The following is a 23,985-nucleotide window of genomic DNA, read 5'->3' as shown; positions in this document are numbered from 1 at the left end:
AAGAGGCAGTATGTACCCTAGAGACCATCGTGCACTTATAAAGTTAGTTCTGAGCAGATGGAAAGATCAGTGCGATCAACACATTTTTTATGTTGTCGAGCCATTTTTATTCTCTCTGTAAAGAAATATTCTCACATAACGCAAAAATAAATTAGTTTTATTTATTAGTGAATTTACAGTTGGATCAATTCAACTTATAAGTGACTGATTAGACTGCTTTGTTTAGAATGAAAACAAAACAGATTGGAGTGCAAGTTCATGCATGTCTCTGACACTTTTTATCTGATAAACTATGGTGTATATAAGTTGTGTGGTTTTTTTTCCTTTTGGATTTTTTTTATCACATATTACAGTGAATGAAAGGAACAATTTACAGGATGAAAATAAAAAGATTTCTGAACAGCTTCAGAAGATGCAGCAAAAGATAGAGTGAGTACAGGGGTTTCTCCCCCTGTTTTTTGTGTGTGCTAAAATAGATAGACTAATTTTCTTGAGAGGAAAGAGAATTCCCATGGGGTAATGCTAAGATCTGAATTCAGGAGAACCTCCATATCCCAGCACTTTCCAAAAAACAGAAAACACATCAAATATAAGAAAATCCCCGACTTCCCACCCAAGCCCCCCTAAAAAAATCTTTGTTGGCATTGAATTCACTCTCAAAATGGTGGTAGAAAGTGACACTTGGAAGCAAAACAGACAGCTCAAAAAGGGCAGATTGGGGCCGCCCCAGTCCCCCATACACGCAGCCCCAATCTGCCCCACCACCACAGTTCCAAAGCAGCTTCTGAAAAGGAGTGGGTATTTTCCCACTCCTTTTCAGGAAAGCTTTTCCAACTTGGCTTGAGGGCAGCTTCTGCGTGGCTTGGGGACATGTGTCATGTAATCGCCAGACCACCAAGCCATACGGAAGCCAGCTATTTTCACTTGTCTGTTTCAGGCCATAGTTTCTTCCATTTGCCACTTTTAGAGGTACTCTGAAAAGACTCAGGTATTTTGGCTTTGGGCAGGGATTGGTTCTGGGGGGAAATTGGACCCTTTCCCCTGAAGAGTTACCCACCCCATGCATCTTTTGGAGGACCAAACAGTGGCTGTGAGGGAAGGCAGGCAAAATTGCTATTGTTGAAAGAAGGCAACAAACAGCTCCAAACAGCTTATTTCTCCAATAACTGACTTCTGGGGTGTGTACTTGAAACCAAAAATTCTGAGAAAGTTAGCTGAGAAATTGCACCACATGGAACATCCTGGCTCTGAAGACAAACCCAGAAGCCAAGAAATAGGTTCTTCAGACACAACAGGAAGGATGGTGACTTTGTCTGCCTTCTCTTGCAACTACTGACCTTCTTCCTGATGCCTAATAGACTAAGCATCAGGAAGATTGCAGCCACTGTATTTTTTGATAAACCTTCCCTGAATACAGTATGTGTCTGTATATGTGCCTTCAAGCTGTGTACCAGCTTATGGCAACCTGGTGAACTTCATTGGATTTTCTTAGTCAAGGAATACTCGGAGGTGGTTTTGCCAGCTTCATCCTCTGAAATATAACCTACCACGCCTGGTATTCATTGGGAGTCTCTCATGCAAGTATTAACAAGACATTACCCTGCTTAGCTTCCAAGATCAGACAAGATCATCTTTAGGGTATTTAGGCCTTCCCTAAACTTACAGGGCCAAAAGGATATTGTGGAAAGTGGGAGGAATAGTTACAGAACTTAAATTTCTTATTAGTTTTGTCTGTTTTTCTTAGAGAAGAAGAGCAATATATGGAAGGTTGTATTCCAGGTTCACCTGCTCAGTCCCTTTCACTTTCAATGGTTAATCGAATGCGCCGAAAACGAGAGAGTAGGCATGTCCGATACACAGAACAAAAGTGTACAGAACAAACTGGAAAACTTCATGGTATGGTCTTTTAGAATCTTTCTTTCTCCTCTAAACTTGTCAGGAATATTTATGTCAAGAATGATAGAGTATCCCTTTAATAATATAATCATCTTAAAGGGATGAGGCCAAAAATGAATGTGTGCATTACAGTACTTAGTTGACTGTGTTATTTTTTAATTTTGTTTTTATTTCTTTTAGATTTATTTGTTTGTTTGTTTGTTTGTTTGTATTACTTGTTATAAAATTAAACAATTTTAAAATAATGATGAGTAGGTAATTTGGTGGGCTTTTTAAAGTAGTACAACATTTTCTCCTTAAACTGTAATATCAGTGCCAAAAAACAAACCATGTTACATGTCTCTGTGTTAATAAAAAGCAGCGGCCAAGTTGTATTTTCAGGAGATTCACAATGAGTACTCCATATATTATATGAAACTATAAATTCAAAAATTCTTTCAGAATACAGATTTCTGTAGCTGTCTCATACCACCACCTAATGGACAAAACAAGGATTTCAATCCTGCCATATCCACATAGACATAACAAGTTACATGAGAATTTTAAAAAGAGCAACATAGAGCCAAAACACATTGCAGAAATAATCCAGTTTGAGACCAGTTTAACTGCCCTGGCTCAATGATAGCGAATTCTGGGAACTGTAGTTTTGTGAGACATTTAGCCTTCTCTGTCAGGGAGCTACAATTCCTAGGATTCTCTAGAACTGAGCCAGGGCAGTTAAAGTGGTCTCAACCTGCATTCTTTCTGCAGTGTGTTTTGACCCATAGATTTTATATTAGTATTTTAAAAAACTTCAGTCACTGTCTTATTGTGTGTAGTGGCAACATGTCTGCTGCTTGCCAAAATTATTAAGGTGTGAAATGTCACTTTATGGGAAAATAAGTTTTAAAAATTCAAATGCAAACCTATTTTGTATATGTACAACACCCTACACACATTTCTGCTATTTAGTGGAGAAAAATTAAGAACACTCACACACAACAGCTAAACTGTGGTATAAAGGACAGAGTTTTCATTGTCTTAGTTTTTAAAAATGCCTTTAAATATGGGATAGGATTTTGGAGAGGGTACTATAGGTGTGATCCAAACTGAGTGGCACAGCTAGAGCTATTAAATGTGGTTACTGTAGGCCTTAATGAGCTCTCCTTCTTCACTTTGGTGTTCCTCTTCTGGAGCTCCTTGTATAATAATAATAATAATAATAATAATAATAATAATAATAGGAGAGTCGTAAATACTTCCTATGTTTAGCCGTCCTGTTTCCCCCCATTCATGAAACAATGTTATTCGTTTTTCTTATTTATCATTTTTCTCATCCTTCCCAAAGATGCTTTGCTCTTACGGACAAGTTACTCCTCCTTGGAGGATGAGGAACCTATCCAGGAGGTGAACTAAGCAAGTGGACTGATGGCATATATGGGCTGTACATAGCAAATATAGTGAGCTGCACCCCCATCCATTGAAGGGTTGGCAGGGGAAAAGGAATTAAATTATGTTCTGATCCCCTTCCACAAATTCATTGGGGGGTTATATGATTTTGGTTGTCCTGTATTTTTAATTCTGCCTCGTAGTTTATCATTTCCATTGCTAAGAGTATAGTCATAGTGTTTTATGAATTTTATCAAAAGACCTGTTGCAAGTACGGTAAGCCTGGAAAGGCTATGATACAGAGTCTGGTTTTTCTTTTTTCTATTTTTATTGACCCCATTCAAAAAATAAAGATGCTAATATTGATGTACAGCAGTTCCTGGAAGGACTTACTAGGAAGACTTCATGGAAGAAATGGACATGTAATAATTGTCAGTTGTAAAGAAATGATAATCAAATGTCTCACCTAAAAAAGGAGGTGGAATGATATAAGCTGTAACTTGCTAAAATATTGATATGTTTTTATTAGCTTGTTACTTTGTATTTTCTTAAATCAATAAAAATCTGTTTACAAAAAAGTGAATGGTAAACTTTGCACATTTACCAAATTAACTGAGACACAGTGATCCAAAGCTTTCTCTGAATATCCTGCAGAGGGAGACTGGTTGGATTCCACACCTGTTGTATTTCAGCTGACTGGCAAATAACTTTTTGTATAGGTGAGCCAATTGATCTCACTTGTTTTTGTATAGTGGCTGCTGCATATTTTATTGACATGTTCTTAGATCATACTTTATTAATATTTTATTAATTTTATGTTTGAATTATATTTGTACTATTTAACTGTAAACAACTTTTAATCTCAGTCATGGAAAGAAGGCAGGATATAAATTAAGAAAAAAGAAAATGAATAAATGAATTGTTCTTTGATAACTCATTTCAGCTTTGAACCAATACCTTTTATGTTCATACATAAGCATTACTGTCCACCGTTTTTTATAAGCATAAAGAATAGTCAGATTCCATCACAGCAGACAGGAATTTTGATACACCAAAGGAAAGTGAATTCCTTGGGATGACAGCAATAGAATTATAGTGTCTAGATCAAGGAAGTAATAGTGCCATTCTATTTTGTTCTGGTTAGGCCCCACCTGAAATATTGTGTCTAGTTCTGGGCACCACAATTTAAAAAGGATGTTGAGAAACTGGAGCGTGTCCAAAGGAGGGTGACTAAAATGGTGAAGGGTCTGGAGACCATGCCCTATGAGGAATGGCTTAGGGAGCTGGGGATGTTTAGCCTGGAGAAGAGAAGGTTAAGAGGTGATATGATATGTGTAAATTTACAGCGCTTTATAAATAAAGGTTAATAATAATAATATGATAGCCCTGTTTAAATACTTGAAGGGATGTCATATTGAGGAGGGTGGTAGCTAGTTTTCTGCTGCTCCAGAGACTAGGACCTAGAGCAATGGATGCAAGCTACAGGAAAATAGATTCCACCTCAACATTAGGAGGAACTTCCTGATAGTAAGGGCTGTTCGACAGTGGAACACACTCCCTCGGAGTGTAGTGGAGTCTCCTTCCTTAGAGGTCTTTAAACAGACGCTGGATGGCTATGTGTCGGGATGCTTTGATTGAGATTTCCTGCATGGCAGTGGATTGGACTGGATGGCCCTTGTGGTTTCTTCCAATTCTATGATTCTGTATATTTTAAAAGATTGTCATTTGCATTTAAATATTATAATACTGAGGTGCTGTATGTGATTCTGAAAACATTTTCTCTTTCTAGAGCTTGGGAAGATCCCACTGTCCTCCACTCAAAGACATGCTCATCATGGAGAAGAAATACTGGTAGCTGATACCTGTGCTCCACAGTTGTCCCCAGTATCAAGTAAATATAGTATGTTTTTGGCATCGTATATTTCAATTTAATATAGAGAAGGAATACATAAAATTGTGCTTAGATAGCTCTCTCTGGAGTGATATTTTCTGTTTGCATTTGTTGGCGAGAGATAAACAATAATTCAGTGCTTAATTATTTCTGTGGTGACAGGAGGAAACTGAAGCCATTACACTCAGCAATTCTTTTATATAAGTATTCTATTTGATAATGAACTCTTCAATTTTTTAAAGAAGTGTTACTGCTCTGTAATCGAGGAATTGATATTTTCCTACACAACTTTTCAGTTTTTCTTGTTACAGAAATATCTGTCATCTTTCATCAGATAGAATGAAGGAGATTATTCAAAGCAATTAATTACTCTTCTTTGGGTATTCGCTTCCAAATGCCTGACTAGCCTCCAGAAATGCATGCAAGTAGCTCTAGTCCTTGATGACAGTACACATACCAAGATGATTTCTATCCCCATTTTGGAAATTACACACACACACACACACACAATTGAGTTAACCCCCTTCAGACTCAGTCAGTGATGCTTCTGTTTGGTAGCACAGCTGACAAGTGTAGCATTGTGGAAGGGGAAGTTAGGGCTTGTCCTACTTATTTCTGGATATTTCTTCCTGCATTGAACTCCAAAGAGAGCTATTGAGTTAAATGTGAACAGTATTGAACTAGAAATACATTAATATATTGAGTACTTTTGGTGAACCATGGGACCACATGAGATTACAAAATCCAAATTCCAGGTGGTAATTTTGACCTTTAAAGCCATTTATAGCTTGGGAACCATTATATTTGAAGGACTGTCTCTACCCACAGATGTTTGGAGGACCTCCTCCAAGTGCACCTGCCAACTGAAGCAGAGATGGTAATGCTCCAGCTGTGGGTTGCTTTCCACAGGGAGGCTTGCTTGGTACCTGCTTGGTATCATTTTGGTATTGGATAAATATTTGTTTTCAGTCCTTTTAATCTGTTTTATCTTTCATGTGGTTGTTTTTGTTTTTATTGGAAATAAATTTAATGGCCACTGTTTGATCAGATGTGTTCTGTAGAGGATTGTGTGAATAGAAAGGTAAATATATAATATCTTGCTGTGTTTATCAGCAATTCAAATGTGTTTAATTTAATCTCATCTACTCTCTAACCTCCGCTGTAACACATTTGCACAAAACACCTCCCTGCCAATCCTCTTACTTAAAAATTACTTCTGTCTAATGATTTATTTTAATTAATGTTATTCATATCTTCCATTAGTCATTTATCCATCATCTCACCTGATCTAATGGTTTGAATCTGTTGTTACTCTGATACATGTAACTGATAATTGAAGCTTTTAGATTATGACTTTTTGATATATTATTATACATGTATTGCAATTTTAATAAAGTAGTTTAAAAAAACAATTCACATGTGCTCTCTTGAAAATATCAATTTTATGAACTGCTTTTAGATCTCTTTCACTATATAAAGTCTAGTAGCAAGAGTGGAATACATTTTATGACACATGGTGTGATTTGGCAATTTTTTTCCCATTGGTGCAGATGAAGAAGTGAAAGGAGAGTGTTCTGATAAAAAAGCACCTTTTAATTTGGCAATAGTTGTTGCAGAAACACTCGGGCTTGATGAAAATGTGAGTATTACTTTTATGATCTGTCACAAATTGACAATTCATTCTTTTAGGGGGAGAAATCCTTAATTCTGCTTATTATACCAAATGATTCAGCAAAGTAAAATATAATTTAAAAAATACCACTGTTAATGACAGCAATGAAAGGAATTGACTATGAATAACAAATTGCATACAGTAATTGCTAGACTGTCTGAATCTTTGTGTCAGAAAATGTGTGTGTTTGTACGCACACACGCATGCATTGAAAAATTAATGTCCCCTTGGTAATATTTCATTGTTAGGGGGAATATAGTTTAAAATATCATGTCATACTTGTCTAGTAATCTTGTTTTAGGAAGATGAATGAGAAAGGCTTAGAAAGGCATAGTTCACTAGAAAACATATTGCTAAGAGTTGGGATGAACGTGTGGCCAGCCAGACTCAAAGAGTTTGTTTGGTTTTGGTTTTTTTCTAAACACTGCAACACATTTTTGTAGATGGACTATAATTTGCTTATTAATTGTCGTGATGTAGTTGAAATGGAATCCTTTGATTATAGGTTCAAAACATAATACAGTTTTTATTATTGCTACTGAGAGTGTAATCACATAAGCACACTGTTAACCAGTTAATGGCTGTGTTTACAAAAACAAATGTCTGTAGTCACTTTACTAGCTCCATGAACAACTAGTTATTCTGTATATTCCAATCAGCAACTGTGGTTTTAATGCAGATCCAATTCCACTATGTGATTGCTGAAGTTTTAACTTTTTAAAAAGGGCTCTGTGTACACAGGTCTGATTTGTTCCATTGGATCTGAGTGGGTGTTGCACTTTATTTTTTAAAATGTGCGTAGTGGGGACGACACAGTGTTTGAATTCTTTGTAAAATTATGCTGCTTTCCATAGGGGCCTCAGAAAAAAGCACAGGGAGATTCCAGAAAAAATCTGCTTCACAACTGTCCTAAAAACAGTGTTGACAACTTGGGGTGAGTTGTAGAATTTAAAAATTGAGAAGCCTTTCCATAAGTTCCCTTGCTAAATGGGATGAGATTTAAGAGCAGGGGTCGGCAACCCCCAGCCCGCGGGCCGGATCCGGCCCAGCGAGGCGGTAGGACCGGCCCCAGCCCGGTCCTGCCGCCGTCAAGGCCGCCACTGCTTAGGCTAATGCGGGCGGCTGGCCACCAACCCACCTCCTCCTCCTCCTGGGCAGCGCTGCCCTCCTCCTCGTCCCCAGCGCTGCCCTCCTCCCCCTCCCCAGTGCTGCCCTCCACCTGGGCAGCACTGCCTTCCTCCTCCTTCCCAGCGCTGCCACCGCTGCCACCCACAGCGGGGCTAGGACAGAGGAGCTCATCCCCTTTGGCCAGCCAGCCATTGGCCAGCTGGCCAAAGGGGACGGGCTCATCTTTCTTTGCGCGCGCGCAGGCCCCACTTCCCCACCCACGCGCAGGGCTTCCCTAGGAGCCTTTGTGCAGAGGAGGAGGATAAGGAGGAGGTGAAAAGGTGAGTCATTTCAGGTCTACCTTGGGTTTTTTTTAATTAATTTTTAAAAATATAAAATACTTATTTTTGTTTTTTATTTCATTATTTTTATTATTGCTTTTTTATTTTACTTCATTATTTTTATTATTGCTTTTTTTATTTTACTTCATTATTTTTCATTATTGCTTTTTTATTTCATTATTTTTATTATTGCTTTTTATTTTATTACATTAATTTTATTATTAAATATATACACTCCTGCCTTGTTTTTTTTCATTATTTTTTATTATTAAATATATGCAAGTGCATTTTCTGTGTATTTATGGTGCTTTGAATGCTAACAATCTGGCTTTCTTGGACAATTATAGTGATGATGATGATAGTGATAGCAGCAAGCCTCTGAGGCATACCCAATGTAAATTCTGTCTAGGAATAATGCCCAAATGTCCTCCATTTTGATCATGCCTAAGAAACATGCATTTACATTAACATTTTTTAAAAATCATCAAATTTTTTCGCATGTCCTCTATTTTTAAAAATGTGCCCTACATTTGAAAATGTTTTCCTATATTATTTTATTCCCTCCTCCCCCCCCCCCCCCCCCCCCCCCGTTATCTGGGGGACAGCAACCCAGCCCCTGGCTCAAAAAGGTTGCCTACCCCTGTTAATTTAAGAGCTATCAAGGATAGGACCTTCTCAGCCAAGATGCTGATCCTAGTTTTGTTTTTTTTTATTAACTTTTATTGAGTTTTAAAAAACATTACATCACAACATCACCACAAAACAACATTATATCCTAAAACACAAAAAACAAACTAAACATACACCAACAAACAAAAACAGAAAACACACATAAACCTCATTCTATCTTAACAGATACATAAATTGACTCCCTGAATTCCAACCAAGTCATATAAGACCAATATATATCGCCATTTCTATATTATTATTATAGGATAGGTTCAATTCTTCAAAGTTTGTAAATATTCCCATGTACATTTTACCAACTATCATCTGTTATATACTTTCCAAATTTCCTCTTCCTCTTAAAATTAAATTAAATATTTTCTCTATCATCCTTAACTTTATATTCACTGAAAAAGTTATAGAGTGGTTCCCATATCTTCTCGCCTTTTTCCCAATCTTGTCTTCTTAAATTATTGGTGAGTTTATCCATCTGCACCAATTCCAACAGTTTAGCCAACCATATCTCTACTGAGGGACAGTCTGCAGCCTTCCATTTACTTGCAAAGACAATTCTAGCACTCATGGTTGCGTAAAATAAAAATTTCCCATACTTCTTTTCTAACTCTTCATTTTCACATATAGTTAATAAATAAAATTTGGGATCCATCTGTATTTTAGCTTGGGTTATTCTCTTTATAACACCATGTATAGCTCTCCAGAATTTCTTGGCCCATTTACAATTCCACCAAATATGGTAGAATGTACCAACTTCATGGTCACATTTCCATCACTTGTTGGAGAGACCTTTATGTTAAATACCACCTAAATTGCATCTTAAAGAAATTATCCTTCAATTCATTACATAAGGTGTATTTCAGTCTGATTTTCCATAATTTTTCCCATTGATTAGGCAAATATTTTGCTTTATATCTTGGGACCATTTAACCATTTGTTCTTTAATCACCTCTTCCTCCAGGTCCCATTCCAGCAAACATTTATAAAATAAAGCAATTTTATGGGAATTTTTGAGGCTAGAATTTCTTCAAATTTAGGGTTCTCTGATTTAATACCTTTTAACTTATTGTCTATCAATTTTTTTTATTTCAGCTGTCGATAGAGCAACCATTCACAAGAGAGACCTTCTTTATGTAATTGTTCCAATGTTTTAAATAACACTTTTTTATCCGTCTCATTTTTATTTGACAGGTCAGCATATGTGACCCACCTATCTTCCATTATTTTTTCCCTTTTATGAAACGCTTCATGAATCAAAGTCCATTCCGGAAGTCCTGGACAAAACCTGGCTTTATATTTTAACCAAATAACCATCAGTGATTTCCTAACAAAATGATTTAGGAAGTTTTTGCATACTTTATGTTTTTCATAAAAAAGATAGCCATGCCAACCAAAATGTAAACCCACACTTTCTAAACTTAAAGTTCTTTTGTTCTTTAACAGAAACCAATCCATCAACCAATCTTGCCAAACCACCTCTATCCTTCGAGTCTTGCATCACTTTAAACCTTACCCTTGCGGTTTTTTTCCACTCCAAATAAATTTGGAGAATTCTTTGTGCCATAACTTAAAAGGTTTACTATACTTTAATGGGTATATTTTGAAAAAGAAACATAAACTTTGGCAAGATTTTCATTTTGATCACTGCGATCCTTCCAAGCCATGACAGGTGTAGTTTATCCAATTACCTTAAATCATTTTTAATTTCTCCCCAGACCTTTTCATAATTATTCTTAAACAAATCAACATTCTTAGCTGTTAACCAAATCCCTAAATATTTAATTTTTTGACATATTTGGAATCCCGATATTTCATTAATCACTTGTTTTTCCTCTTTTGTCACATTCATCATTAAAACCGAAGTTTTACTACTATTTATTTTCAATCCTGAGGTTTCACAAAAACTTTCCAAAGTATTTAACAACAGTTTTAAATCATTAATGGTGTCTGATAGTATAATAAGCAAATCATCTGCGTATGCTTTCACCTTAAATTCTTGTTTTTGGAAGTTAAGTCCCTTTATTCCATTTTCATCTCTAATATTATTATTAAGAATTTCCATCACCATTAGGAATAGTAAAGGTGAAAGTGGGCATCCTTGCCTAGTACCATTTTGTATAGGGATTCTTTCTGATTTTTCTCCGTTAATCAAAATCTGGGTTTCCTGTCTATAGTAAATAGCTTTGATCCATTTAATAAAGTTTTCTCCTGCTTCTACTTTCTCCAGAACCTGAACTAAAAAAAGACCAATTTACTTTATCAAAAGCTTTTTCGAAATCTATAAAAATTAAAGCTACCAGTAGCGGTAGATCCTAGTTTTAAAATGCCCTCCACAAGCAAATACTTTTTAAAAAATCACACTTCTTATTCTTTCTTTAGGTTTCTTTTCATGGCTTCTTAAGTAAGAACTATAGTGCTGTTTATGATTCTTATTGTATTATAATTTGACTTTATTCTCTGTTTTAATGCTTTTGTGCTTTATTTTGTTTTTAATTGGTTTTTGTATTTCATATATTTTAAGTTTAATTTGTCTAGAGGACTTACTGTTCTGGGGCACTGTGTGAATCTTGTTATTAAATAAATAAATGCCATTAAAAGGCTCACATATGAATATATGTGTACATGTATAGAATGACTTATTTCAGTCTGGGTGCAAGTATTAACCTAATAAAATAATATAAAAAGCTTACACAGTAAAACATACATGAATTAAAGATGCACATATTCTCAAAGAAAATCATGAGTACACACGGCAGACATATTCTGTGTCAGAAGCAAAATTAAGGATTCAGATCCTGTAGCAGAATGGTGGACAACTGTTTGGGGTTGGAAAGGATGCACTGTCCTTCTGCAGGATTCATGAGCACCACCACCCCTGTATTTTAAACACACCAAAAACAGGAGACAGATATTTTGTTTTATCCCAAATGGTAAATATTGCCCACAAAGACTCTTAGGCTGCTTCCTCTTTGCAGCCCCCATGATCACTTTGGAACAGCTCTTCCTGTTTGGGGAAAAAGCCCTGTCTGAGCATTTAAAAAGGTGAGATTACAGTGAAACAGCTAGTGGCACCCTCCAAGAGTCTTTAGGGGTGCTGTTAGTCATTTAGGGGACAAAATAAAACATTTTTGCCTCCAAAACTAGGGAGGGAACACTTGGGATTTGCAAAAAAAAAAAAAAAATGTCCTGCAAGGCTTTCTCTAGGCAGTTCTTTTCCCACCACTACGATAGTATAGGATTTTTCAATCTGTTTATAAGTTATACTATACAAATACATATACATCATTAAACATGGTGTGTTATATGATGCAGATTACAATAAGGTTTTGGACTCATAATGAGGTTCTGGACCTTCATTGTTTTGGATACTTCCTGAACAAATATTTTGGTTTTCTGTGGGGTTTTTCTTTTGTTTTGTTTTTCTCTGTAATGCACATTTTAAAGTGTTTTTGACCAAACCTGATATTTACATTTAGGTTCACATCCCAAATAATTGTTGTGTAGGTTTAGGACTGATGAGCCAGCATCAGCTTTTTTCAAAAAAAAAATTGCTGGGATATTCTCAGTGTGAAACGTTTTAAGGAATGTAGGTGCTGCCACTCAGATTTCTATTTCATATGAGTGAAATCATCAATACCAACCTGGGCAATGCCAGTGGAAATACAAGTCAAACCATGTTGATAGCATCTGCTAGAAGCTGAGCTATTCAAGGATCTTTGAATCGGTTATCAAATAGGCATGACCAGTAAAGATCTTGCTTTTAATTTGGACCTCAATTGGCCCACGTCACACTTTTTTTCAAAATCATAGGTTTCTAAGGATAGTGTATGCCCTATGCTTATACAGGTATTGAAGTTCTGGTTGGAAAATTCAACACTTCTGAAGGTGTTCCACATTTAATCTCAGTTTAAACAATGATATATTATGCTGTATGTAACTTTTCTTAGTAGAGTTCACCTTTTTTTGGTAATATTTTCCACTGAGCAAAAGACAAGTTGTAAATTTTTCTGTGTGTTCAGATTTTCAGATCTACATGAAGATGCCTCTCCACCTATAGATTGGGATTCTAAAGTACCTTCTCCTGTTTTTGGAGCATCTGCCAGTACGAAGAACAACTTGAATACAAGTCTTTCCCCTTCTTTGCTAACAACAGGACGTAAGTCAAATCTGAAAATCAACCCAGTGAACAATTCTTCCCTTTTTAGATCTGAGAAAGTGAGATCAAAATCTGAAGATGTTGCTCTCATTGCACCACTTAATCTTGGGACTGAAATAACTTCAGTTATCAGTCAGGCTCCAACTAATAGGCAGGTGGTTCTGAAGCAGAATGCAGATGAGCACATAACCTGTGTGACCAACACACGTTTAGATAAAGATGAAAGAGTTAAGAGTGACTACCTTCCTGCATCACAAAAACTATTAGGAAGCAGATGTCCTAAAAGAAAGAAAGGTGGTGAGAGAAGCGGTCATGTGATTAGCTGTGAAAAAGAGAATGCCTCCCCCTCTCATGCAAACATTCCTCCTGCTGTCAATAGAGATAATACAAATGATAAGCCTTTAGATCTATCTAATCGCTTTTCTGGTTTTCGCTGTCAAGAAAAAACCCACATAAGTGCTGAGACCTGCAAAACCAAGCTGAAGCAGGCAACTCTCCATGATGTTTTCCAACCACAAGCAAAAGATTCTTCATCTAAAATCATCAATGGTAACTGCTTAACAAGCAAAGAATCACAAGAGGATCCCTGTATACAGGAAGCCATCCTGAAATCTCTCAGCAAAGCATCTCCAGGGAGAGAATGTGAAGTACAAATAAAAGATGAAATCACTGCCTTTTGTAAGCCACCGTTGCCAAGTGATGCCTTAGAATCAAACATCTCTGCAAATATGAAGGTAAGTTTGTGCTCAATAATTTTAGCAAGAATTAATAATCATCTGCACTTGCCAAGGAGGAATTTTCTTTCACTTCTTTGCCATGCTGAAATAGATTGTCCTATATAAGGATCACACAGTATTTGCAGGAGGTATTTTATTCTGGCTTATTTGAGTATCTAGAGTAGAGATCAGTTTAAAATAATTAGTTAATGAAAAAGATGAACAAGTTATACAATGAAACCTTTGAAGATTAATGCAGAAGTTGCTTGCATTTTAATTGCATTGACAGGTAGCTGATGACGATGAACCAAAAAGCAAGAAAGTAAGGCCAGGACTTGGAATAGGTGAGCCAGCTTCGGTGCTTCAGCCAAATCCTTGCAGAATGACAAAAACTAAACAGTCCCAAAGTGAGCAAGGTATGTTTTTACTAATTAAATTTCTAAAAAAGTAAGAATGCTAGCTGTTTGTATTTCACCCCTTTATTGATGTTACCATCATCTAAATGTAGTTACTTATTATATTATTTCCTTTGGGCCTATATCTTAATTTTATTATTTCATATTCTTTATTAAAAACATCCCCTACCTAATGCAACTGAGGTCTGTATTATCCACTGCATACTATTCATATTGTTCTTTGTCCATATGAGTAGATGGTTAATTTTAGCCAGTTCCCCTATTTCAACTTACCTCTAGCTATATCTTTATGTTCACCTCACTAAAATTGGAAGACCATAAATAATGTATATACTCAGCTATGTCGACGTTGTTTATACATTGAAAGCAGGTTTCAGGACCAAAAATAGGGGTTTTGATATGTCCTGTGGATGTCAAGGGTAAAACATAGAGTCTCGGTACCCTTCCTCCCCTGCCACAGCCCAGCTGTCCCTTTGGGAGACAGTTGGTCTGGGGAGGAAGCTTGAGTGGCAAGCACTCACTCTGCCTCCTCCTTCGCAATCCAGAAGGCAGCCAAGCTAGAGGCTGAAGAGGGAAAGCACGTGTTTGCCTCCCCAAGCCTCTCCCAAACTTGGTTGTCCATTCGGAGGACAGCCAACCTGGGGACCAGGAGGGAAGGCAAGCATTTGCCCCCTCCCCAAGCGTCCCCCCAGTCCTGCTGTCCCTTTAGAGGACATCTGGACTGGGGACCAGGAGGGAAGGGATGTGTTTGCCCCCCAAGCCTCTCCCTAGCCCTACTGTCCCTTCAGAGGACACCCAGCTGGGGACCAGGAGGGAAGGCAAGCATTTGCTGCCCAAAACTCTCCAGCCCAGCTGTCCCTTCGGAGGACATCTGGGCTCAGGACGAGGTGGGAAGGCGAGTGTTTGCCTCCCAAGCTTCTCCCAGGCCTAGCTGTCCCTTCAAGAGACAGCTGAGCTGGGAAAGAAGCTCTGGGGCAAGCCTACTACTATATTGACCCATGTATAAGTTGGTGCAGTTTTTTTGAGTCAGGTTTTTTTGCAAACAAATTTCAACTTATACATGAGTATATAAGGTGCTCTTTTAAAAGTAGCAGAAAATACTTGTTTTTAGATAGTTATCTTAATTTGAATTACTGTTTTTCCGATGCAATTTAGCAGTGCATAGGGGAAAAGACCCACAAAAACAACCTTGGGAACTACATGCCCTAAGGCACATGTTGCTAACCACTCTCATATTTATTCATACATATTCTTTGTGTTGTATGCACTTGTTTTACTCATTCTCTTTTCCTTGAAGATAAAATACCCTTGGAAAGTGTGCAGTGGAGTATAGATCCAGGAGCTGACCTTTCCCAGTACAAAATGGATGTCACGCTGATAGATGCAAAAGTAAGCTGTTTTCAGATATGAACTATTAAGTTGACAGAACATGTTGCACTGTATTATGGGTTTGCCTATTAATCTTGATTCAAAGTAATGCAGAATTATAACATTCCCTTTCCCAAGCTTTAGTTACTATAGTTTACTATACTATATAATGCTTTAGTGCCACCACATCACAGATTCTCTGCCTATACAAAAATAATGTTAGAGAAAAGGTACTCACAGTTTTTCATCTTTTAACTGAAAAAGTCACCCTGTGCATCTTTTTGAGCCTGTTTCACAGATATTATATTAGCTAAACTATAAGAGGCTTACTCAGGTTTTTTCTTTCATAAATGTTGTGCTTGTATCGGTTGCCTTCATCCGAAGTATCATTTCATTTGTTAATATAAAACTGACTAAGTACCTGTACTACTGAAATTTATTTGATAGATTTTAGGATATTCAGAACATTGCTTCATAGCTTTGAAGAATTATTTGTTTTCATAGTGGGGGTTTGCCACTCTTAATGTACTATTCAAGTAAACTGCCCTTTTCACAAATAAAATCCAAGTAGGTTTTATCAATAGTATCAGCAGCAAGCTTTGCATATTTGCTAAAAATAATCTGGAAAGCTAGGCCTGTCATATAGGTGGAATTACTTTACAATGGTTGTAAACTACAGGTGACCAATAGAAGGTGGGAAACTTCAAACTTACTCTGCATCTATGAATTAACAAAAGGACACAGAAAGCTGTGGTAGACAATTGTGATCTTTATCTCAAGAAACTTTATTTCATATACTGAATTTATTAAACCAAAGATGGATAGGAATCATGTCCTGCTTTTCTGCTTCTCTCATATTTCAAGACTTAGCTTTAAAGTAATTTCATTTTGGGACAATCCAATAAATAAATAAAATATGGTAGAAATTCCTAAACTGCTTTTAAACCTTATTAAGAAAAGTCCAGTTCAGACATTTCTTTGGACAGTTATCTTCACCTCGAAATTATTTTCTCCCTTGGCCACTGTAATGTATCAGACATAAACCTTGTTCTCACAAAGATATATTTTTCAACCTTGGGAATTTTGGAAAGTGCCAAGGCTTTGATCTAAGAGCTTCTGCACTGTATAATTGACAAGCAATCATGGGAATATGTTTGTACAGCCCCTGAAGGGCTTGCAATCTTTGTAGAATGCTAAAAAGCTCAACAGTATAAGCATTTTTTTTCTGATATAGGTACATTGGGCATCTTGTGTATAAGTTAAAATTACATACTGGGTTGCAGTATCATAAAATTTGTTTATCATAATTGTTTTGTAACTCTTTTGCCCAAAAGGAAGGTAGCCAAACAAGAAATGGAGCTGAGACCATGGATATTGACTATACGTTTGTTAGTGATAGTATTCTATTAAGAATGAAAAATCAAGAACAGAAAGAAGCAGACAGTCCACGTAAGTTTTTGTCTGATTGCTCAAATAATGAAGGTCTGTAACAAGCCAATAATAACACCTGTACAGATAAACTGAGAATGCATCAAGATGTCTTTACCAGTGCCTGTTATCAAAGCATAATTGGGTGATAGGAATATTTGAGCAGCCTAATAGCTGCCTAAGAGGATAAAAAGAACGACTTCACAAGCAACTGAGAGAATAAGGAGGGATAAAACACTGTTTTTTCCCTTAACTGTCATAGCAGCATCTTGTGGGGTGCTTTGTGAGAAACTAATGCTCTGTGTCTGAGAAGTATAAGTACCCCTCCTGGAACTGTAAATCCCGAGAGTCCATGGAATATTGTCAAGGTAGTTAAAGTGGAATCACAGTATTATAATTGTTATGATGTGAAAGGGCCCAGTGTGAAGTAGGAGGCTCAAGGCATCAAAATGCTTTTAGGGTTGACCTGAATTTAGCCCTTCCTCCTTTGTGGCCTTTGATGGGTTTACACTTTCTTAAGATGCAGAGGTGTTAAAGGCACCTGCATTCATTGTTTAGATTGCCAGCTGAAAGTCAAAGTGTAGAGAGGGCTTTTTGTGCTTCGTTTGTGAAGATTAAGAATCTGACTAATGTCATGTACATTCTTAGTAATTTCCTAACTGGACTATGGTAATGGCAGCCAGCATGGTCTAGTGGTTTGACTGTTGAATTAAGGCTCTGGAGACCAGAGTTCACATTCCTGCTCTGCCATGGAAACTCACTGAGTGACTTTGGGAATGTCACACTCGTTCACTCTCAGGAAGTCAATGACAAATGCTCTCTGAACAAATTTTACTGAGAAAACCCAGTGATAGATTTGCCTTTGGGTCACCACAATTTGCAAACAACTTGAAGGTACATAGTAACAACACTACTGTAATGATCAGCATGTGAGGTTATTCTTAAAATTTCTAACTACTCCAGAAATTTCCAACTACTCCAGAATATGTTAACTAGTTTTTTTCATCTGCTCTAAGCAGACAGGCAGGATGATAGCATGATCCAGGTCAGTCTCGAGGCCAATGCAGCAACAGGCAGGTATATAATAATAATAATAATAATAGTTGTTGTTGTTGTTGTTATTTTCCTGCCTCTCCCAGATGGATTGAGACAGGATTACAACCCAGTAAAATACGTACAGAACCACATCAATAAAATACAGTAAAAGATAATTACATTAAAACTAAGTCATCGTCATATAACAGTACAATACAATTTACATGCCTGCCCACCACCATGCAGAGGACCCTCTACTGCCACACTCCTGATTTTCTCACCATTGTTGCATCTGCTGAGAAGACCCCCATTGCAGCCCATAAGAACAGAAACGGGGTGCCTGGCTACACCCACATGACCAGGTACCCCCAACCAATGTCACAGAGGGGGTCTTCTCAGCAGACACAATGGTGGAGGCAGGTACAAGGCATGTGGGACCATCCAGTCTGTCAGCTATTGCCACGGAGTTTCTTTTCAGAAACTTAAGGCCCCATTGGGATCCACATCCAGTCTGACATTAACCTGGAGTTAATTAATGACCTGTGTCATCCAGACAGGATGACATGAGGCTAGGGGGAGCACTGGCCTTTTGGCCCATGTGTACAGAGGGTAGTCACATATAACTGATTCTTTATTACCTTCTCTGGTCACCAGTTTGTTTCTGGGTAGAATTTAAATTTTTGGTCCTGACTTACAAAAGCCTGCATCTGGTATACCTCAGTGATGCTTGCTACCCCTTGTGCTGCCCTGAGCATTGAGATTTCGGTGCGGTGGCAGTGAGAAAATTATTCAGGAACCACCACTATCATTGATTAGCAAGGCAGGGGCAAGTATTCCCCCTTTGTTTGATTAATGGGCATGTTACAAAGTGCTCAAAAACGGCACTCTGCCGGCGCCGGAGGTTGCTGCGTCCGGGAACCACAGCGGTCAAACCGCGTGATTCCAGGACACAACAAAAAGAAGCTACAAAAAGCGGCTTCTTTTTGCACCCCAGAAGTGACGCCGCAAGTGGCCAATGGCGCATTAGTGACGTCACTTCTTTTGTGGGATGTGTGGACGCTATGCATCCGCGATGTCAAGATGGCAGTGCCCGTGTAGAACGGGCACCGCCATTTTGTACGCATCGAGTGCGTACTAGGGTTAGGGGCGTCCAGAAAGGACGCCCCTTTCTAACCTTAGTACGTGCTCGGCATGTACTTTATGTCCGTCCGGAACGGGCCTTAGTTACTTATGAAAGTTTGCATTTTAAATTCTTTTCAGGGGTGCTGATAACGTTAAATGATGACTGTGGATATTTATTTTTATTTTGCTGCTTTTTAAACAAAGACCACTGCACATGCTTCAAGTGGTAATTTGGCTGCCAGAACACTGAATGGAAGCAGCATGCCATCATGGGCTACATCCTCACTGTATAATAATCCAGTTTGACACCACCTTCACCACCATAGCTTAGTGCTATGGAATTCTGGAATTTGTAGTTTTGTGAGACATTTAGCCTTATGTATCAGAGAGCTCTGGTGCCACAACAGACTACATTTCCCAGAATGCCATAGGACTGTGCTATGGCAGTTAAAGTGGTATCGAACTGCATTATATCTGCAGTACAGATGGAGCCACAGTGGAACATGGTTCCTATTGGGACATTTTTCCCAGGAAAGCCACCATATTTTTCTTGAGAATAGCCAGCTTCTGCTTGGGTTGGGTGGTAGTTTAAAAAAGAAAGGGAAAAAAATGACACTCCCCTGCCAACTCACATTTAAAGGTAAGATTAACTTTGTAGGAGTCCCTTCCCCATTCAACTAATATCTGAAGTTTATTCCTTCCCTGAAGCCGAAAAATGCTTCAGATCAGCAACGGTAATCAATGTGTGTTTACTAATCTTAGAGCTTTTTAGTGTAGCATCAGTACTTGGACTGTCTTTCCTGACATTCACATTTCCCCTTTTAAATAGTTATGTAAAAATTTTCCTTTTCACCAGGCTTCAAAGGCTGTGGAGGTGGTTGGCTTTACTTGCACTGCTGTTGCCTGTTAAGTCTGAGCTTTAAAACTGTGTTATTTATTATAAGTTGTAAATAATTTAACATGATATAATTTTATACATTTTTGTTTCATAATTTTTATTTTATATTTCATGGTTCCTTGAAGGCCCTTTGAGATCATGAGTAGGTAAATAAGTAAAATAAGTGTGGAGTATGTTTTATGTTAGGCCAGTGGGAGCTAGCTTGTTCATGTAACTGGTAAAGCTTCCTATTCACGGGTTGGCATGGAGGACCAATCCACTATGGTTAGCTTTTCCTCACATGCCAACTGATTCTGCAGAAGCCCACGTAATACACAGAAAGTTATGTAAAACTGAAATTAAAGTATCTACAGTATAGAATTAAACTGATTCCCTTTCCCCTCCTCCATGTAGCTTAGCAGTATATGAGAAAAGATCGTTTATGCTTATATTAAATTAAATACAAGGATGTTAGTAGATAAAGCCCTCTTCTTAAACAATGACAGGAAACTGAAATGATACTTATTATGGCTTAAATATTATATGTTTGAACTCACCAAAAATCGTTTATTGTGGGTTTTTCAGGCTATGTGGCCATGTTCTAGCAGAGTTTCTTCCTGACGTTTCGCCAACATCTGTGGCTGGCATCACCAAAAACCCCTGAGAAACTACCTTGTGATCTTGTTCTTTCTCTTTGATAAGGATAATCCAAGTGATCATCCAACAATTCCATATGTTGATGGAAAAAGTAGAAGCATAACATGCCTCTTTTTATTCATTTTAAATTAAAAACACAGAAAAATAATTACAGTATGCCCTGATGGTGCAGTGGTTAAATGCCGGTACTGCAGCCACAATATTGTGAGTTCAATCCCAGGGCTCCAAGGTTGACTCAGCCTTCCATCCTTTCTATGGGCCTAAATAGACAGGCTGCTTCGGGTCACTTTGGAGGTATACTGTTTAAATGATGTATGTGTCCTAAGAGGCTGGAAGCCATGCCAAAGCCACGCTCCAGTCCTAAGGACTGATGCGCAGCTTTGGTGTTGCTTCTGGCCTCTTAAGATGCGTGTGTCATTTAAACAGCATACCTCAAAGTGACCCAAAGCAGCTTTATTTTGGCCTGTCTGTTTGGGCCCATAGTTTGGTAAAATGAGTACCCAGGTTGTTGGAGGCAATTAGCTAACATTTATAAACCGCTTAGAGAGTGCTGAGTTCACTATTAAGTGGTATAGAAATGTTATTGTTATTACTATTTAATAGCTTCTTATTTTCAGTAATTATCTTAATAATCATTACTACTTATGTTTCTAGGAAAAGAGAAAAAAGAGAATGCTAACTTATCTGAAATATTTGATCGGACATCATACGAAGAATATGAATCCTATTTAGAAGATGGCAAGCTTCCAGGATGTAATAATAAAGGATCTTTTGAGGAGGAAGAGGAAGAAAATAAAGAGATGTCAATAATCAAGAAAAACCTGCAGAGTATTTATTCATATATATATATATTATACAATGCACTGCCTGCTTGGGCTGAAGAGAAGTTAGAATGCATGTTAGAAAGGGGTCCTTTATCTTTTTCCTCCCCCACCCCAACAACCTGGATTGGGTATTCAAGAAAAACTATTTATTGTTTTCAAGAAGTGAGAAATCTATAGATTGTCACAGCCAAGTTTCTTTAGTTAGGTTTATTGTGCTTTCTAACAGTATTTAAATGTTGTGGCATGTTATTTATGTATTTTAGGTCAAGGAGACAAACAAGATAAAACCAAACAGAAAGCTTTTGTGGAACCATATCTTAAAAGTGATGAAAGGTACTGCAAGATCTTTGTAAAAATTATCTTTTATACAATAAGGTTTCTACAGTATGAAAAATAGTTCATGTTTTTTTCTGTACAAGCAAAGAAATGACAAAATTGGAAGTATATCATTTAAAGGGGGGAAAAAAGAAAATTCAGAAAGATTTAACTAATATAAACTGTGTGAAATACACAAAGCATAAGGATGATATACTTCACAGTTTTGCATGAGGAAGACAATCTTACTTCTTATTTTCCTTTTTAGAGCACATTCCCAAGCTATTTTCTTTATAAAAGTATAAACTTTATCACTTCAGTTTCAGTAGACAGATAAGATAAATCAATATTATTTGTTTGTTATAGTGCCCTTTCCTTTTTATGAAAAATTGTTTGGTCGCATTATAGTATTTCTTTGCTGAATTGTATTTACTGAGTTCTTTGCTATATTGCAATATGCATGTACAAAATCTGTTTCTAATTTTCAAGGAATAAGAAAAGTGAAAATCAAAGGAATGTGTTTATGACTGCTATGGACTACAGTGGGCCCTTGTTATACGCTGGGGTTTGGTTCCAAGATCCCCCGTGGATAACAAAATCCATGGATGCTCAAGTCCCATTAAATATAACGACATAGCAAAATGGTGTCCCTTATAAAAAAATGGAAAATCAAGGTTTGATATTTGAAATTTATACTTTTTTTGAACATTTTCAAACTGTGGATGCTTGAATCCGTATATAAAAAATCAGTGTATAAAAAGGGCCAACTGTATTATACCAACTAGAGTGAATCCACTGGGTAAATAGAACATAAATAAGCGCTGACTTATCAAACTTCTGTTGATTCAGTGGATCTGTTACTTGGAACTAAACAGAGGCTGGGGAGTGCTTTGATTGTATTATTCCTGCATGGCAGGGGGTTGGACTGGATGGCCCTTGTGGTTTCTTCCGACTCTATGATTCTATGATTAAGAACAAGATTTAACATGTACTGTACACTTTGCATTGACCTGGGATTCTATGCATAGCTGCTTCTGAGCCACTCCTTTTTCAGTAGGCCTTGTTCAAAAATTTGAAATGACCACTATTGAAATGCATGGAGATTAAGTACTAGCAATACTTACTGTGTTTCAATTATAACATGTCCTGCCTTTTCTCATTGGATAATTGTAGTCAGGTTTTTTTGAAGTCATTGAGATGTAGTGATAATTATATTCTCTTTTTCCATTAGTTCTATAATAGTGATGCATGTAAAGTGGTGAATAATCAGAAATATAGTAGCAGACTAACTGCCACTATGGTGAAATTATCTGGGTTTGGTTTAGTTTTATTTATAACTAATCACAAATGATATGCAAAATTATATAATTTGATGAATATTAAACCAACATATGGTAGTTCCCTTATACAAAAACAGTATTTAAAACACCAACTTTAGATCCTTGCAATTTCTGTGTCTTTCCAGAAGGAGTATGTTATTAGATTTTCCTCACATTGAGGTTGTGCGGAAGAAAGAAGAAAGGAGAAAATTACCAGGTCATACTTGTAAGGAATGTGAAATAGTAAGTAAACTATTTTCCTTGGTACTTTGGATCTTTAGTTTTCAGTAGACTAATGCATCCTACATTTCAGGTGTGAAGAAACATATCTTTAGTATGAGCCCAGGAAATGGTGCATAATCAAATTATGCTTTATCAGTCTACTAGCTCATCTATGAGGCCACATCTGCAGTACTGTCTCCGGTTCTGGTAACATATATTTAAGAAGCATGTAGACAACTGTAGAATGTATAGAGGCAGGTGATCAAATTGGTAGGTAGCCTGGAAAGAAAGCCATACATGGAATGGGTAAAAAAAACCTGGGTACACTTAGTCAGAAGAATAAAGAGATGGCATAGTGGTCTTGAACCACTGAAGGGCTGCTAAGCAGAAGGTAGAGCAGAACAAATGTATGGAAATGTGATTTTAATCTTTTCACAAGAAAAGAGATTTTAGCTGAACCTTTCTATGATAGAAGCTGTTCATAAATGACATGGACTGCTTTGCAGTATTGTGAGCTACCTTTGTTGGAAGTGTTTTAAGCATAGGCTGGATGGCAATCTGACAGATGCTATAG

General features: G+C 37.3%; 1 protein-coding gene across 4 annotated transcripts in view; it reads left to right on the top strand.

The window, feature by feature from the left end:
- LOC121917275 (DNA endonuclease RBBP8-like) overlaps positions 1 to 23,985 on the top strand; it is a 69,179-nt gene that overhangs the window by 33,749 nt on the left and 11,445 nt on the right. For 2 of the 4 annotated variants that reach the window (XM_042443058.1, XM_042443059.1), the window contains exons 6-17: positions 354 to 429; positions 1,745 to 1,896; positions 5,054 to 5,164; positions 6,706 to 6,794; positions 7,682 to 7,761; positions 12,976 to 13,846; positions 14,118 to 14,244; positions 15,542 to 15,633; positions 16,947 to 17,061; positions 21,386 to 21,559; positions 21,819 to 21,888; positions 23,336 to 23,432. In XM_042443058.1, the coding sequence (XP_042298992.1) occupies positions 354 to 429; positions 1,745 to 1,896; positions 5,054 to 5,164; positions 6,706 to 6,794; positions 7,682 to 7,761; positions 12,976 to 13,846; positions 14,118 to 14,244; positions 15,542 to 15,633; positions 16,947 to 17,061; positions 21,386 to 21,559; positions 21,819 to 21,888; positions 23,336 to 23,432 (2,054 nt within the window). The remainder of the gene's footprint in view (positions 1 to 353; positions 430 to 1,744; positions 1,897 to 5,053; positions 5,165 to 6,705; positions 6,795 to 7,681; positions 7,762 to 12,975; positions 13,847 to 14,117; positions 14,245 to 15,541; positions 15,634 to 16,946; positions 17,062 to 21,385; positions 21,560 to 21,818; positions 21,889 to 23,335; positions 23,433 to 23,985) is intronic. The other 2 variants (XM_042443061.1, XM_042443060.1) reach the window with 2 other exon arrangements.

This window comes from Sceloporus undulatus, unplaced genomic scaffold (assembly GCF_019175285.1).
Source record: "Sceloporus undulatus isolate JIND9_A2432 ecotype Alabama unplaced genomic scaffold, SceUnd_v1.1 scaffold_14, whole genome shotgun sequence".
In the NCBI taxonomy this organism is placed as follows: Eukaryota; Metazoa; Chordata; class Lepidosauria; order Squamata; family Phrynosomatidae; genus Sceloporus; species Sceloporus undulatus.
The sequence above is the reverse complement of the archived record's forward strand: the minus strand, read 5'-3'. Positions and strand labels throughout refer to the sequence as shown.